Here is a 14,904-nt window from a genome sequence, read left to right as displayed (position 1 = left end):
GAAATTAGTTTCCCCAAATATTGACTTAATTGGTCCAGTATTTAAGATATTTGTGTAATATTTCTGCCTGGGCTCAAATACTTTAAAGGTAGTTTTAACAGTAGGCAGTGGGCAGCACAGTGGCTAGTAGGGCTGCTCAATTAATCGAATTTTAATCACGATTACGATCTGGGCTTTCAACGATCATTAAAAATGACTGAGCCGATTATTAGACCCTCCCTCATGCTTTACTCTCGCGCTGCTCCGTGTGGTAAGTCAAGCGCACCGCTCTCCATTTCGAACACGCGTCACAACAATTAAGAGGACCCGAGGGAAGCTCGGAAAGCTAAGCAGAAGTTATTTGGAGAGGAGAGTGACTGCCGTTGGTTGAAAAGAGGTAAAAAAAAAAAAACTTCAGTGGTGTGGAAACATTATGGGTTGGCGGAGTTAGACGTGGATCAAGTAGACAGTGTGTAAACTTTGCTACGATGTAGTAGCTGCACCACAGAGCAACACTGCAAAGTTGACTAAACATAGATGTTTACATTTTTCATTTATTTCTTATATTGCAAACATTTGCACTGTTATCAGTATTTGCACACTATTTTATATTATTTTTTAAAGTCATTATTCAATACATTGTTATTGTTAACCCTTTAAAGCCGGTCAGAGCAGCACGCTCCGTTTTGCGTAACTATTTTTAAATCCCTGTAGAACCTGAACCGTGTAAGCTAGCGCAATAATTTGTTTTGCATATGAAACCGGAGGAGTTGTACTTACATCTGATGCCATCAGCTTGTCCTCGGTCACGGTTTCGTTCCACATAAAGCTTTGCAAAAATTGCATAAAAAGCGCTTGCAGGAACAAAAACATAATATTCCAGAAACACGCTTTGCCGATCCATCAGCTGTTCCTAACACTTCCCACTTTGAAAAAGAGGTCAACTTGAACTATCGCATTTCCTGCCCGAAACCGGAAGTGATGTCATTTTTGCGGAAAATGTAGTTTTTTACTTGTAGGCCTTAAGTAAAAAACTATACTATACTTATACTAGTGTTTTTATAAGTCATGTTTGACTCTATACTTTTCTGAATAGTTGCTGGGATGCTTAGAACTCGAATTGCACAGCTGGAAATAGTTTATTTTGATGCACATGCTGTTTTCTTTGCAAATTTGCATCATAGGATTGTTTTTTTTGTTTTTCCTGCAGTATATAAAAATTGCTGTATCTCCAAAATAAAACTATGAAGACACTCAAAATAAATTCCCTGTTGTTGTAAACAATTTTTTGCAACTTTTTTGTATTTAAAGTTTTGAGGGATAAACCTCTTAAATTTCTCCAAGTAGAAATATATGTAAACAAAACAAAAACGATTTTCAATTTTTTTTGTAGTTTATTGCACTTGTTTGCAATTAATGTTCTTAATGCATACATATTATTAAAATATGGGCTATAACAGTTGTATTGATGTATAGCAACTTGAAATGCTCCCACAAATGGCACTACAGCATGTACAAAAAAAATAATATAAGCTCTGGCGGACTTGGTTCTATGGTAGGTCTTAAAGGGTTAAATAAATATCGTCAAATAATCGTGATCTCAATTTCAGTGAAAATAATCGTGATTATCATTTTTGCCATAATCGAGCAGCCCTAGTGGCTAGCACTGTTGCCGCACAGCAAGAAGGTTCTGCGTTCAATTCCACCATCAGGCCGGGGTCTTTCTGTGTGGAGTTTGCATGTTCTCCCCGTGTATGCGTGGGGTCCCTCCGGGTACTCCGGCTTCCTCCCACCGTCCAAAGACATGCAGCTTGTGGGGATAGGTTAATTGGAAAATCCAAATTGCCACTAGGTGTGAATGTGAGTGTGAATGGTTGTCTGTCGTTGTGTGTTAGCCCTGCGACAGACTGGCGACCTGTCCAGGGTGTACCCTGTCTCTCGCCCCATGACAGCTGGGATAGGCTCCAGCACCCCCCGCGACCCTGAAAAGGATAAGCGGAAGCGAATGGATGTATGGTCTCGTTCCACAATCAGTGTCCCCATTGTCCTGGTAATTTACTGTTTTTTACAGAATTACTTCCTGCCAGAGTACTTGAACCTAAGTAAATCTCATGGTTCTGCTAGTTACTGCTTTACCAAGATGGCTGCAGATATTTTGAAGCCCCTGTCTAAATGAATGGATAGAAGTTATACTGGTGCCTGTGTGAAGTTACACAACATTACGGTTTAATTTATGACTCAATCCAACAATCAACATCTCAGGCTCCTCCCATCAAACAAATACAAAGAGCCAGCCACATAAAAGTGAGATACAATAACACAAAACAGTTAGAGTTTCAACACAATAAATGCTTTATTACTCTGTGAAAGAACACGTCACACTGCCAGCACATAAATGTTGCGTAGTCTCAGACACTCTCCGTCTCACTGAGGAGCTACAGCAACAGCCAATTGGACCCTACTTACAGATAACCACTACAAGATGCCAGACACAACGCCCAGGGTGGATACAAAAAGCAAAGGCAACAACACAACAAACACACAATTAGCAGGTGACAGGACACACAACCAGCTCGTCCCAAAACCCCCAGAAGAAAAACATCCTTCAAGTTTCAACATTTTATAATCAACCTGGCCAACATGCTGAAAGCATGTGATCCTCGTGAAATATATTCTCTCTGTATAAGCAGCTTTAGGGGGTCGTATTAAATATGGGGCTCAAAGTGCAGTACAAGGTAAAGGTGACAAAAGCCGGATTTCAGCCAAGCTGTGTTTACACAACATTTGCTCAGCTACATATCTTCAAGTAATAAAATTAGATATAGCTACTCTTTAGGAGATAAAATCTAAATACTTATACAGTACATAATGAACAGGGTCCATATATGTGTGTTTACTTATATAATACTTTTAGGGATCTATAAAATAAAATATTAGCGCTGCTAGGAAGTTCACACTACTTAATAAAATCTCAAATCCCATGACCCATAATATAGAATCCCTTCTGAAAAGTGCCGTGACTTTACCATTCAATAGAGCTTTTAAAATAACCTATCTTTTATAATCTACCTTAACGTATTTGCAGTCAGTCAGCAGCTGATCAGTCAGTGAGTGAGTAGCCGTCACTGTTTTGTGAAGCTGTTGTCCTGTTGAAGTGAAGCTCTGCGTGTGGAAGTGAGGCGGTTCAGATGGCCGTTGAGGTGTTGCTGTCTTTGGGTCGGACCCGCGTCACGTGTTCCAGCTGCCCGGAGTCGGACACGTCATAGCTTGTCTTATACTTGGCCAGGATTTTCATTAGAGGACGGAGCTTCAGCCACCACTGCTCCTTAGGGATCCTGTGACTGAAAGTAGAGAATAGACGAATGTTCTCTACACTATTTCTTAACCACAGAGATCTTAAAAGCAAGATTAAAACAAAAAGCCTGGGACCGCTGCTTCAGAGAATTTTAAGGGAATTGGGTCAGAATATTTTCCAGGTTTGTTCTTAATAATCTGGTTCAGATGCATTAGCACTACCTTTTGTTTTTAACTATGTTAAAGATCTGCAAATGGTCCTCTAAAACATTTTTCCTCTCACACAGTAAGTAAGCTCAGCTTGTGAGCTTACTTACTCAGGGTTGTGAGCTGCACTGCTACAGATATTAAACAATCTTCTTACACAAAGTCTGTCTCGTCCCGGAGCTGCGCCACAGGCTGAAAGACCAGAGATCTGCGACGCATCCCCAGCAGGCATGCGGTGTCCTCCGAGTTCGCAAACACTCTCCCTGCAACGAAGAGAAGCATCAGCTTTTGTAACTGAGGCAAAGCAATTTCACACCTAAATGTTCTGCATCCTCGCTGGAATCAAGTGTCACATTTATGTGCTTGCCTCCTTTGTAGGACTCCTTGAGTGTCCGGGTGATCCACTGCATGGCTTTGGCTGCAATTTTGGTACCAAAGTTTCTGTCAAAGGGAGATGGAGCTCCTCCCTGACATGGAAAAAAAGTCATATTTATTCAAAATAAGGGCATTACATATAAAATATCACAAGTCTAGTATCTAAAATAATGTTAAGTGCACTTTTCTGTTACACTATAACTCTTAATTTTGATCACTTACAATCACTAGTTTAGCAACATAACTCTACACAGTAATGTCTGCAATATCTCCCAGATAGACAGGATGGATGGATAAAGGATAGCAGATATTTTGTGGATTTGGCTCCTTGCATCACAGATTGTCATCATTGCTGATAAACATATCAAGCACAGCATCGCGTTCATTCATTTGTGCACGTGGCCAACCTGCTGCATGTGACCGAGGATGTTCTTCCTGCAGTCGAACACTCCTCGCCCTTCCTCAGAGTAAAGCTGGTAGATGAAATCTGTGGTGAAGTTCTCGTTGCAGTTCTCATTTCTAAAACACAGCACAAGGGCAACAGGCCGGTTAAGGGATCGCTTCACCAAATAACAAGTGCTCCCTTAAAAGAAGATGGTCTAAACAATGCCTGAACCCATTTATCAACTAACAGAGGACACAGAGTCACCAGGCTGCTAAGTCTCCACACACCAGCGTTCATATACCCTTCATCCAGGCTCTGCTTTTCACTGCACGCATGCATAGAGATGCTGTGATGCACCACTATGTTTGAGGGCATCTTAAAATAATGAAATTATGCAGGCACACAATGTCACCTGCACTCGGTTCAAAATACAACGTTTGTCCTATTTCCACAGACCTCGGTCCTGCTGGGAGCAATTTCCAACAGCATGGTGGTGCAGTGGACTAAAATAACCTCAATAGAGGACATGAAATAAAGTGTAAGGTTAATCAAAAATCTTTTATTTGCCAAAATGGTTTTATATACATAATTGAGAAACACTTATTTACAAATAACGCACTGCAGATGACATTTAAAAATAGAGCATTTTGCATTTTTTGTTCATCGCAGACGTACGCACAGGTCCGTACAATAAATCCCACAGGCTTGTGTAAGGTAATGCATCTAAATGTAACTTTAAAGAATGAAGGTGTTTAGCCTCACCTGAGCACCAGTCCCCTCTGGATGCTCGTCTTCATCTTCTCTGTCAGATGCTCCACGTTGGCCTGAAAACACAGAGTCTCTCACATTAAACCTGCAAGAGCAACTCTCACTCTTCAGTCTCTCATTGCAGAGTGAAGAGCTGCAGGTAACATTTACACCACCATGGGGCGCCATATCTTGTCTTTTACCCAGCTGGTGAGCCCAAGAGGGTTAATGCAACAGAAATGCAGGTTTACGACACCACACACATGCGCTTTTTACTGCTTCTCATTGTGATCACTGAAAAAGTGTTTGTTTGTTTTATTACCTATTCATGCATTTTTATGGTTGAAATTCTTTGTGACACGTACTAGTTATAGTTCATATGCAAAGGCAGACTTCTAAAAAACGAAATTGTGCACTGCGCCCAGACTTTTTAAAAAGAAAATTAGTTTGACAAAATTTACAGAGCATAAAGAACTCAACATTGTTAGATTAAAATTAAGTAAAACATACACAGACAAAATAAATAAAAAGACAATTAATATTAAAAGTGTATGTAACAGGAACATTGTAAACAATAATAGTCCTGACGTCTCTAATCTCCCTGACCTGATCTGTGTTGATGAGATCTGTCTGTCATTGAATGACTGATGCAGCTCAGAGGTTATTAATAAGTTGCTTCATGTGCACTGCTATAATCTGGGTCACCTGCACAGCCCTGAAACATCCAGGCAGAGGCACTGATTGACTAACGGAAGCTTCTGCACTGCACTGCGATCAGTCTGCTCCACTACTGCTAAGGATGGAAATGTGCAATGTAGTGAAAGGTATTAGGCTCATTTCCAGCTCTATGTTGCTTATTCTGAACTCTTGATTCATAATCCAGTGCAGGGTTGGCTGGAAGTCTGTGTTAGCCCTGCAACAGAAGAAAGTGGACGGATGCCCTGACTTTTCAAAACAAGCCATTTTTAGCCAACTTTCTTCTAACTGGCTGCCTGTCGTAGACAGAAAGCTTGAACATTACGTGGGTGGGGCTCAGTTGTGTGGCTGAGATGACCATATTAGGAATTTCTGTTCTTATTGACATCATACAGAGCCCAAAAATAAAAAAGCCATGTTAAACGGAGGATTAGGAGCAGTTTGAATCCTGAATGTTTATGCTGTTGCCCTCATAAATGGTGTTACCAATAAAATCCAGTCATGAAACATACAAAAAATAAATTAAATGGAACTCAAAAAGGACTTGACAGGAATCATGGCTATAAGAGTCATCGAGAGAGTAAAAGGTCTTGGTATTTTCTGATGATGAGAGGAGACATGAAAATAAGGCATTTTCTGTTGGATACAGACTTTTTCTCTCTAACCTGAAGGTCACGGATGTCAAATGGCTCCTCGTAGATGTAGACAGTGTCGGCGCCTGCAGCCAGACCACCCACGGTGGCCAGGTAGCCACAGTAGCCCCCCATTGTCTCAATGATGAACACTCGCCGCTTGGTGCCGCTAGCTGACTGTTTGATGCGATCACATGTCTGATTCACACACACATAAAACAGTATACAATCATTAAACAAGAAAAATATGTTCACGCAGAGAGCATGCAAATGCAAAACACACTGTACACACAAGTAGAGCTGACAGGAATATTTTATTTATCCTGATAATATAAGAAGGATTTGTGAGAAAACATCTGAGCTTTTTGATTGTGGGTGAAAACTGGTAAATATGATTTGATTTGATTTGATATACCTTTATTAGTCCCAAAATATGTCATATATGTCATCACTTTGTAAAATAAAATTAAAAAGAAAAGAAAAGATACCTGCATCAGCTCTACTTTAAAGTACATAAAATAGCTGAGTGTCCTTAGAGATGCACAGATTGACTCAGTAACTCAGTCCAGTCATTTATTTTACAGCCTGTCATACCACACTGAAACTAATTTATCTGATTGTTTAACGTGGCAGTCGACTAGACCAGGGCATGAGGCTAAAAACGTGCTTATTTCTTCAGACATCTTATCATCAGTTTTGTAAGTGGAGGATTTATTAAATGCAAATATTTTCAGGATGTACAGAACATTTGCAGCAAAAGAGTTACTCTGCTGTGATTTTATTTCAGGCCTCGCCCAGTTCAGGTGAAACTAGACGGTATGCAAATGATTATGACACCCCTGATGTAGACGGTCGCGGACTGAGGCTACATCCACACTAGCCCGGACAGATTTGAAAACGGTGTTTTCGTCTGACAACGCTCTGCGTCCACACTAGCGTTTTCAGTCGTTTTCACAGAGTTCTGCGTCCACATTGAAACGGCCGAAAACGCTTACGTCCCAGTACTGTGCATGCGTGAAACGCAAGAAGATTCGACCTGCCTCATTTCTGCCGCTTATGTACTTTTCGGCTCTTTGAAACGTCGAATGTTGAGGAAAAGCACCGAGTTTTTTAAATGGACTAACAATGAAGTGGAGTTGTTGCTGCGAGTAACACAAAAGTACAAAGTTGAAAAAGCAAGTGAGAGTTAAAGAATTTGAAGAAAATCTATCTGGAGCAGGTACAAACTGATATTAATCTTTAAAAATTCAGAGCAAACAAAACAACTGCTGTATAATGCCCTCCGCTATCTTAGTTTAATTGGTCACATGACTGCATCATATGACTAACATGCGTTTTTGCTGTCCATACTGCAACGCCAAAGCACCCTTTCCAAATGTATGCATTTTCGAGAGCGTTTTCAAACCGCTGCGTTTTCCATCAGCGAAAACGCCTTCTCAGTGTGGACGGGAGGCCAAAACGGAGAAAAAACGATGCGCATTAGTGTGGACTTTTAGCCTGAGAGGGTTTTTTTCTTCCCAAGAATAAATAAAGAACAAAGGAGACTGTAAAGAACTGGTAAATTTACCATCAGAGTCAACCTGTGTGTCCCTTTAGTCTAATCAGATGATTTCAGGCTTCCAGATGAGGTGTCCTTTCCTATTTACCTTCTCAAAAACACTCTTATTTTAAAGTCTTGTTAGTTGGCTTCACCCATCTGGTACCAAATGCACAAGAGGCCAGAAATAATCAACACAGTCAGTAAAACACAGGAACAGTCACTGACATGCATCGTACTCACTGACACTCGGGTTTTACTTCTGTTTACTCATTCCTCTCTTAAAGTTTTAGTAGATGAATTGGAGTGCATAGTTCAAATGACTGCACCTTGCAGGACTGGATCCAGTTAACCAAGTCTTTGCTGTACTTTCTTTGCCCTCTTTGCCTTGTTTTTGTACATAATGAATAAATAATAAAGTACATTCTCTACATCCTCCTGGATGGTAACGGAAGATAATAAAATCGTCATATTTCAAATACAACAAACCAATATTAATGCACGAGGCACATAAGCAACATCTGCTGTTGTGCTGATCGAGCGGTCTTTATTTTAGGATTTGTGTGAACAACAACAGTTTTGACACTTTTAAACCCAATTTTTATTAACGGTAACACTTCAGCATATCTGTAGCTCTTAATATCTCCCCTCATCTCGTTTGCTGGGCCCTTACCTCCACAATGGCGTTGAGGGATGTATCAGCTCCAAGACTGAGGTCAGTGCCAGGCACATTGTTACTAATGGTGGCAGGCAATATGCACATCGGGATGCAAAACTCCTCGTAGTCAGCCCGGGCCACATACAGCTGCAGAATGGACTCAAAGGCCTGATGACGGTAGCCGTAATATGGAGTTAGACCACTAGGGGGAAGACTACACATCTAAAAATGCCAGTGTGCCCTTTAGTGGCTGCTTCATGGTGCCCAGTGACTCCCTTGTCTTGTATCCTTCATTATCATGATAGCTAAAGCTGTTTGTTAATCAAATGCCAAGTTGCAATATCCCTGTGGATGGATGGATACTTTATAAAACACCATTGAATGCACTTTTCTGTTTCATACTAGCAGCTTTTTAAAACATAAACAGCCCAGCCCATATTTGTCTGATCTGTCAGGTTTTAATGTTGGAAAGGAGTGTCTGTGATGTAAAGATAAACCCATTACTGCACAGACAATCATCAGCATGAAATCACTAAGGTGTTCCTTCTCATCCTGACAGGAAAAGCTTGTTACCATGAAATTCTGAATAGTTTTAATTTGACATGACATATAATTCTTTAAAGATGGTCTACTATACACTGTACAATATTTACAAACCCCAAATTGTTTGAAATTATAACCTGCTGCAACCTTTAGGGTTAGCATTTTAAAAGGAAGGATACAAGACAAAGAAGTAACTTTAACTCCAATGAGACCATGAATATGCAGCTCTGCGTGTGTGTGCATGTGTGTTTGTGTGTGTGTCCTGTAGTGTGTGCAACTGGCTGGCTCTCTCCAGGAGTTGGGGGGACTTTGGCTTCTCATTGGCTGAGAGTAAATGGAATGAGGAAGAGGGGTTGCATCGTGGTTGACATGTAACGGTGTCGACGCGACGAGGTGAGACTCCAGAGGCAGTCGGGCAACGTTTCCTTTTATGTTCAAGAAGCAAAGAGGACGTTTTTTTTATTTCTATTTGGTTTTTTTGTTTTGTCTGAAGACAAGAAAGGCTTTCTCAGATAAGAACAATAGGAACTACGATGTAGACCACAATCAGTTATGCAGCAAACAAACTTACTTCCCAAACGCAAACAGTGTTCCCGTTAGACTGAACCTTCCTGCTGTCTAGTTATCTGCCTTTTACAAAACACAAAGAAGACCGCATGAACACGCCAGGGTCACGCACCAAGAGCATGCCACAACACACCACTGCATGCCCTAACACTTACCTGGGACCTCTGCTGACCAGCCCGCATCCAGCAGCAAGTGTTTTCTACTGTACTTCATGCTGATTATTAACAGTCTAATGTCTGCATCAGCTAAACTGAGCTGAGTTATTTGGCATAGTATGCGTTGCCTGTCCTAACTGTAAGGTCTTGTTTCTATTATCTTACGGTTGTGTTTATGTGAAAGCAGTAAGCCTGTACTTTCCATTTAGTTCTGCAAAAACACAAGTTTGGTTGTTAAGCGGGAGGCCAGTGTTTACACAAAACATTACAGAGCACTAGCACTGAGTGCTTCTTAAAATGTCTCTGTCATGTGACCTGAGTTTCAGTTAGTGAAACTACGGCACTTCAAAGTGAAAACTTGAAGTTAAAAATCTTACCCAGGCACAGCTGATTTCATTTCAGAGGGAACCAATGAGCAGGTCAGAATTTCAAATATTTGTTTTTTAATCTGGCTTTTTTGTCACTACTCCTAAACTGCCAAAGTTCAATTAATGGCAGCTCTAAGCCCATGCACAAGATTAAGAACCAATTTTTGACAATTTATACTAAATAAGAAACAATAACAATAATATATTTTCAATTTCTGAATTTAAACTAGAAAACAAATGGATCCTGTAAAAAGATCTAAACTGTCTTGACGTGTGAACTAAATCTGACCTACTGCTTGTTAATGCAAGGATGCGAGCTGGCAATCAGCAAATCCCGAACTCTGAGATGTGTTAAGTCTGCATGTGTGTTAAGTCTAGAAACACACACACATACATTCTCTCTAGCCCAGCCACACTTACGTCAGTAATGGCATTCAGAGCAGTGTCTGAACCAATGCTGAGGTCTGAACCGGGTATATTATTGGAGACGGTGGCCGGGACCATAACCATGGGCACACAGAACTCCTCATATTTGTCCCGTGCAGCAGCGAGTTCCAGTAATCCCACGTAGGCCTGCAGTAGTGAGAGCCAGCGTCTTAGTGGTCATTGAGTATGTACACACAAGTGGGGGAAAAGTGAAGAGCTCTAATCCCCAGGACTTTGAAGGTGCAGTGGACAAGAGGACACAGGTGAGTTTTGAGGGAAAAAACATGACAGGAAGAGCTGGGAACTTACTGGAGATAGCAAAGGTGTGTCCAAAATCCATACTACACTCGAGAAGAAGATATTATCTACTATAAAATGGAGTATAGTCCACTAATTGATTCATGGGCTAGCACCAAACGCTGAGCATTGCACAGCTTTGATTTTGTCGAATGGAAATCAAATGTTTCACTTTATTCACCAACTTTTTCATCAGCTACAGCAGGAGCTAGGTACTACTGTAAAAAAGAATCACTGCATTACTAAAAGTGGCTTAAGATAACATTAACTTTTACTTCTATTGTTATATATTGATTAAAGCTAAAATTTTAGCCAATCATAACTATGATACATGCAAACTAATAATCTGAACATGTTTGCTTTAGGAATCATAAGTTAACTTGTGGTGGGCGTGAAGGAGGAGGCGGCTTTGAGGTGGGAGGGATCTGCTGATGAGAGATGGAGCTCAAGAAATGGAGTATGAAATGAAAATTCAGTGATGGGATGAAGAAACGTCTGTGAGGAATGTACTGTTAGGAGAAGCCAAGGGGAGAGAGCCAGGCCAATCATGACGGGCAGTGAGACACACACAGGAAGTCAATGTTGCAGCTCCTCACATAAAAGGACAAAGACAGAGACAACGTTCATTTTTGGCCAAGCTACCAAAGTCAAAAACCTTTTCTTTTAAATGGCATGGTTGAATTGTTAAAGTTCTTTGTTAAAATAAAAGTTTTATGCTGGTTTCATTTAATCTCTCGATTGGACAAAGAGCTTGAAAAGCATCAAAATACCATAAACATCCATTTCAATGTCATTAAATCTATCTATATACATGCTGGCTTTGCAGCTTGGCCAACAGTTCATACTGACACATGGACAGACAGGGAGAGAGCCTTAAAAATTTAAATATGTCTTCATTATATTTTGAAAAAATATTAATATAGAAAATGTGTTTTGCAAATTTAAAATGTCAAATTGGGTAAATTGGTGAGAAACAAATGGACCAGAAAATGCTGAGCAATACAACACATGGCAATCGTAAAATGCTGGTGGGAGACGGTGCTTGATGATGCTGATACAATAAGGTTAGCCATTTTACATTACACAATAACTCTGCTTTTACAATATCAGTAGCTTTTTTTAATGAAACAATAGCTGAATTTAAGATTTTTTTACTCATTGTATTTTTCTAAATGATAAAAAATGGTCAGAGATACAATATTGATAAAATGTGATTACAAAGAAAATGCTTTAATTTGCAATAACCAGGAAAGGTTGTACATACCTCAAACCCTCCGACCACAAGCAGAGCATTGATGTTATGAATCCTCATCTGCTCAGCGATCTTATCCAGATGTTTTCCTGGAAGAGTTCTGACACATAAAAAATGATTAGTCATTAAAAAGGCAAAGGGGATAACACTTTATCATGTACATTTAATGTTAAAGCATTTAACCTTCCTCTTGTGTTAGCTTTCTGTTATTATCTTTTATGTTAATGGATAGTTTTGTGTCTTAAATCAACCAAAAAGTTCCCTCAAAACAGTGGTTTATCATTCAAATTGTTTGTAATCTTGTTAGGCTTCCTTATCCATGAAAAGATGGGTTTTAATATTTTTCCTGTGGCCCTCAGGCTCTTTCTTTTTGCAGCACACCTCTCATTTTCATTCCGAAACTATAGCAAATTAAACTCAAGAGATTAAAAAAAACTTGTAGCAATGTAACGTAACATATCTCTGAAATAAATCGGTTTCATTTATTTTTTATGTCAATATTATTAACTATAATAACATTCCTGTGTAATTCTATCAATTCGATGCACAGAATTACACAGCCCGTGATGCTGCTTTTTGCATCCAAGGCTGCCCAGATGTTCATTTACTCTCACCTCTGCCTTTGGGGCGATTGTGGCTCAAGAGTTGGGAGTTCGCCTTGTAATTGGAAGGTTGCCGGTTCGAGCCCCGGCTTGGACAGTCTCGGTCGTTGTGTCCTTGGGCAAGACACTTCACCCGTTGCCTACTGGTGGTGGTCAGAGGGCCCGGTGGCGCCAGTGTCCGGCAGCCTCGCCTCTGTCAGTGCGCCCCAGGGTGGCTGTGGCTACAATGTAGCTTGCCATCACCAGTGTGTGAATGTGTGTGTGGATGACTGGATATGTAAAGCGCTTTGGGGTCCTTAGGGACTAGTAAAGCGCTATATAAATACAGGCCATTTACCTTTTGTGTTGAACATTGATGGAAAGAGCTCCACCCATCTCTCCCAGACATCCCTAATGGGAGCATGCGTGTCAGGTTTGCTCTAGGATCTATCGATCTATCTGTTGTAAAATCTGAGGACTCTTGATATCATTCAAAAGGTCTGAGTGACATTTTTGCCTGGAAAATATGCCTGCCTGTCGATGCTTCCCACATACCATCAGTGGTCTCATTGCTGGATCTGTACACTCCAGCAAGTAGAACACCAGTATAGGCTTCCAGGTATTCCATGTAAATATCATCCTAAATGTAGCCATGGAGTTTTCTTGCTTCAAAGTTTGTCACAGCAACAATGTGTTTCTTTGGTGAAAATGGCAGAAACCCATCAAGTTGTCACTTATTCTTGTCACGCAAACCTGGAACTCACAGAGTCATTTTGATGACATTTGCAGCAGTTGGCCTGCCATGTAAGGCAGGAGGTACTCCAATCCAAGAGATGTTACCACTTTCTTTTTACTCCGGGAAGGAGGCAAAAAGGTGAAGAAGCCCCTAACTTCTCTCTGACAGTGTTAGTGAGCTCACAGTATGTTTACGATTTCAGTTTTGGCTCTAATTATTGTTTTAAGATGTTATATTATAACAGAGTTGAAACCAACTGTAACAATACAATGGTCATAATTTCCACCAGAACATTTTCTAATTTTGTTTTCATGTTTGTTTAAATAGAGGTTCCTGACAAAGTCAGAAAGCCTTGATGCAATAAACAAGTTTAAATGGCACCTTTATGCATAAAAACCTAAAAATGGGTCAGTGCCAACCTTAACCTCGTTTTTAACCTTCCTCATCAAGAGGAAACTTAAAAATGATGTAGGCTTATAATAACAGGTATATAATAAAGCAGCAGATTACCTTTTTGTCCCTAGCAGTGACCCACCCTGGCCAGTCCAACCACCAACATCTCCCCATTTGATCTCCTTAATCTGATAAAAGAGAAAGGCAGCTCATTTGTATCGCAACAAAACAAATTAATGCATGGCAGAAAAGGTTCACAGATCTCACTGGGACTATTACAAAAAGCAATCTACCAGATAAACACTCCCTTGAAAATTATTGTGTCAGTGTCTGAATTATCAAAAACATCAGAGATAGAGTTTCTGCTTTTTAAATGCATCCGCGCACAGCACCAGCACAGCATTGAGAGGAACTACAATGTCAAGTACAAGTCAAGAACATCATGAAACACCAGCCCCAGCCCACTTCCCAAGGAAAGGAAATACGACTGTCCTGATGACAACATCGGAGGCAGCTTACCTAGGATGAGGAGAAAAAAAGGACCAGGCTGTTGCTCAGTGGTTCATATTACTCTCTGTAAGCACATTTTTCATTTCATTTGGAAATTAAGATCTTAAAATATTAAGGCTGAGTTGAAAGGCACTGAATCAAAGTTATTTGAAGTCCAGTGTGGAGTTTCTGTAGTCTGTGATGTGTCATGTTGTCAGCAAGTGTTGGTGATGATTGATCCACTGTTTTTACAAAGTACCTGCCCATTGTATCCAAACTATCAAATGATTTGCTGACAATGTTATTACTCAGCTTGACTTTTCAGTGAACTCTTCTGGCTTGAACCCTACAGAGAATCTATCAAAGCAACCTGGGCTTCAAAAACACCTCAGCGTTGCCACCCCCATGCCACACTGACGCAGCAGTTCACGATAAAAGAGCCCCAACCAACCACTGAGAGTACAACCATAGTTTTCAGAATTTAGACATTTCTGTATGTCAATTCTTGCTTTTGATTGAACTTAGGAAATGTTCTAATAATTTGAACTACTGGATTGAAGTCTTGAAATAATTAACATGTAATGAAT

General features: G+C 40.3%; 1 protein-coding gene across 9 annotated transcripts in view; it reads right to left on the bottom strand.

Moving 5' to 3' along the window:
- Positions 1 to 2,307: 2,307 nt before the first annotated feature.
- Positions 2,308 to 14,904, bottom strand: part of LOC309693204 (ATP-dependent 6-phosphofructokinase, platelet type-like) — a 38,923-nt gene continuing 26,326 nt past the window's right edge. For 3 of the 9 annotated variants that reach the window (XM_082512222.1, XM_082512221.1, XM_082512223.1), the window contains 10 exons: positions 13,946 to 14,016; positions 12,131 to 12,218; positions 10,564 to 10,716; positions 8,526 to 8,678; positions 6,349 to 6,513; positions 5,003 to 5,064; positions 4,263 to 4,374; positions 3,848 to 3,947; positions 3,638 to 3,743; positions 2,308 to 3,320 (listed from right to left, as the gene is read on the bottom strand). In XM_082512222.1, coding sequence (XP_082368348.1) covers positions 3,164 to 3,320; positions 3,638 to 3,743; positions 3,848 to 3,947; positions 4,263 to 4,374; positions 5,003 to 5,064; positions 6,349 to 6,513; positions 8,526 to 8,678; positions 10,564 to 10,716; positions 12,131 to 12,218; positions 13,946 to 14,016 — 1,167 coding nt within the window. In that variant the 3' untranslated portion in view covers positions 2,308 to 3,163. The remainder of the gene's footprint in view (positions 3,321 to 3,637; positions 3,744 to 3,847; positions 3,948 to 4,262; positions 4,375 to 5,002; positions 5,065 to 6,348; positions 6,514 to 8,525; positions 8,679 to 10,563; positions 10,717 to 12,130; positions 12,219 to 13,945; positions 14,017 to 14,904) is intronic. The other 6 variants (XM_082512229.1, XM_082512225.1, XM_082512228.1 and 3 more) reach the window with 2 other exon arrangements.

The sequence above is a fragment of the Aulonocara stuartgranti genome (assembly GCF_965226115.1).
Source record: "Aulonocara stuartgranti genome assembly, chromosome: 18".
In the NCBI taxonomy this organism is placed as follows: Eukaryota; Metazoa; Chordata; class Actinopteri; order Cichliformes; family Cichlidae; genus Aulonocara; species Aulonocara stuartgranti.
The sequence above is the reverse complement of the archived record's forward strand: the minus strand, read 5'-3'. Positions and strand labels throughout refer to the sequence as shown.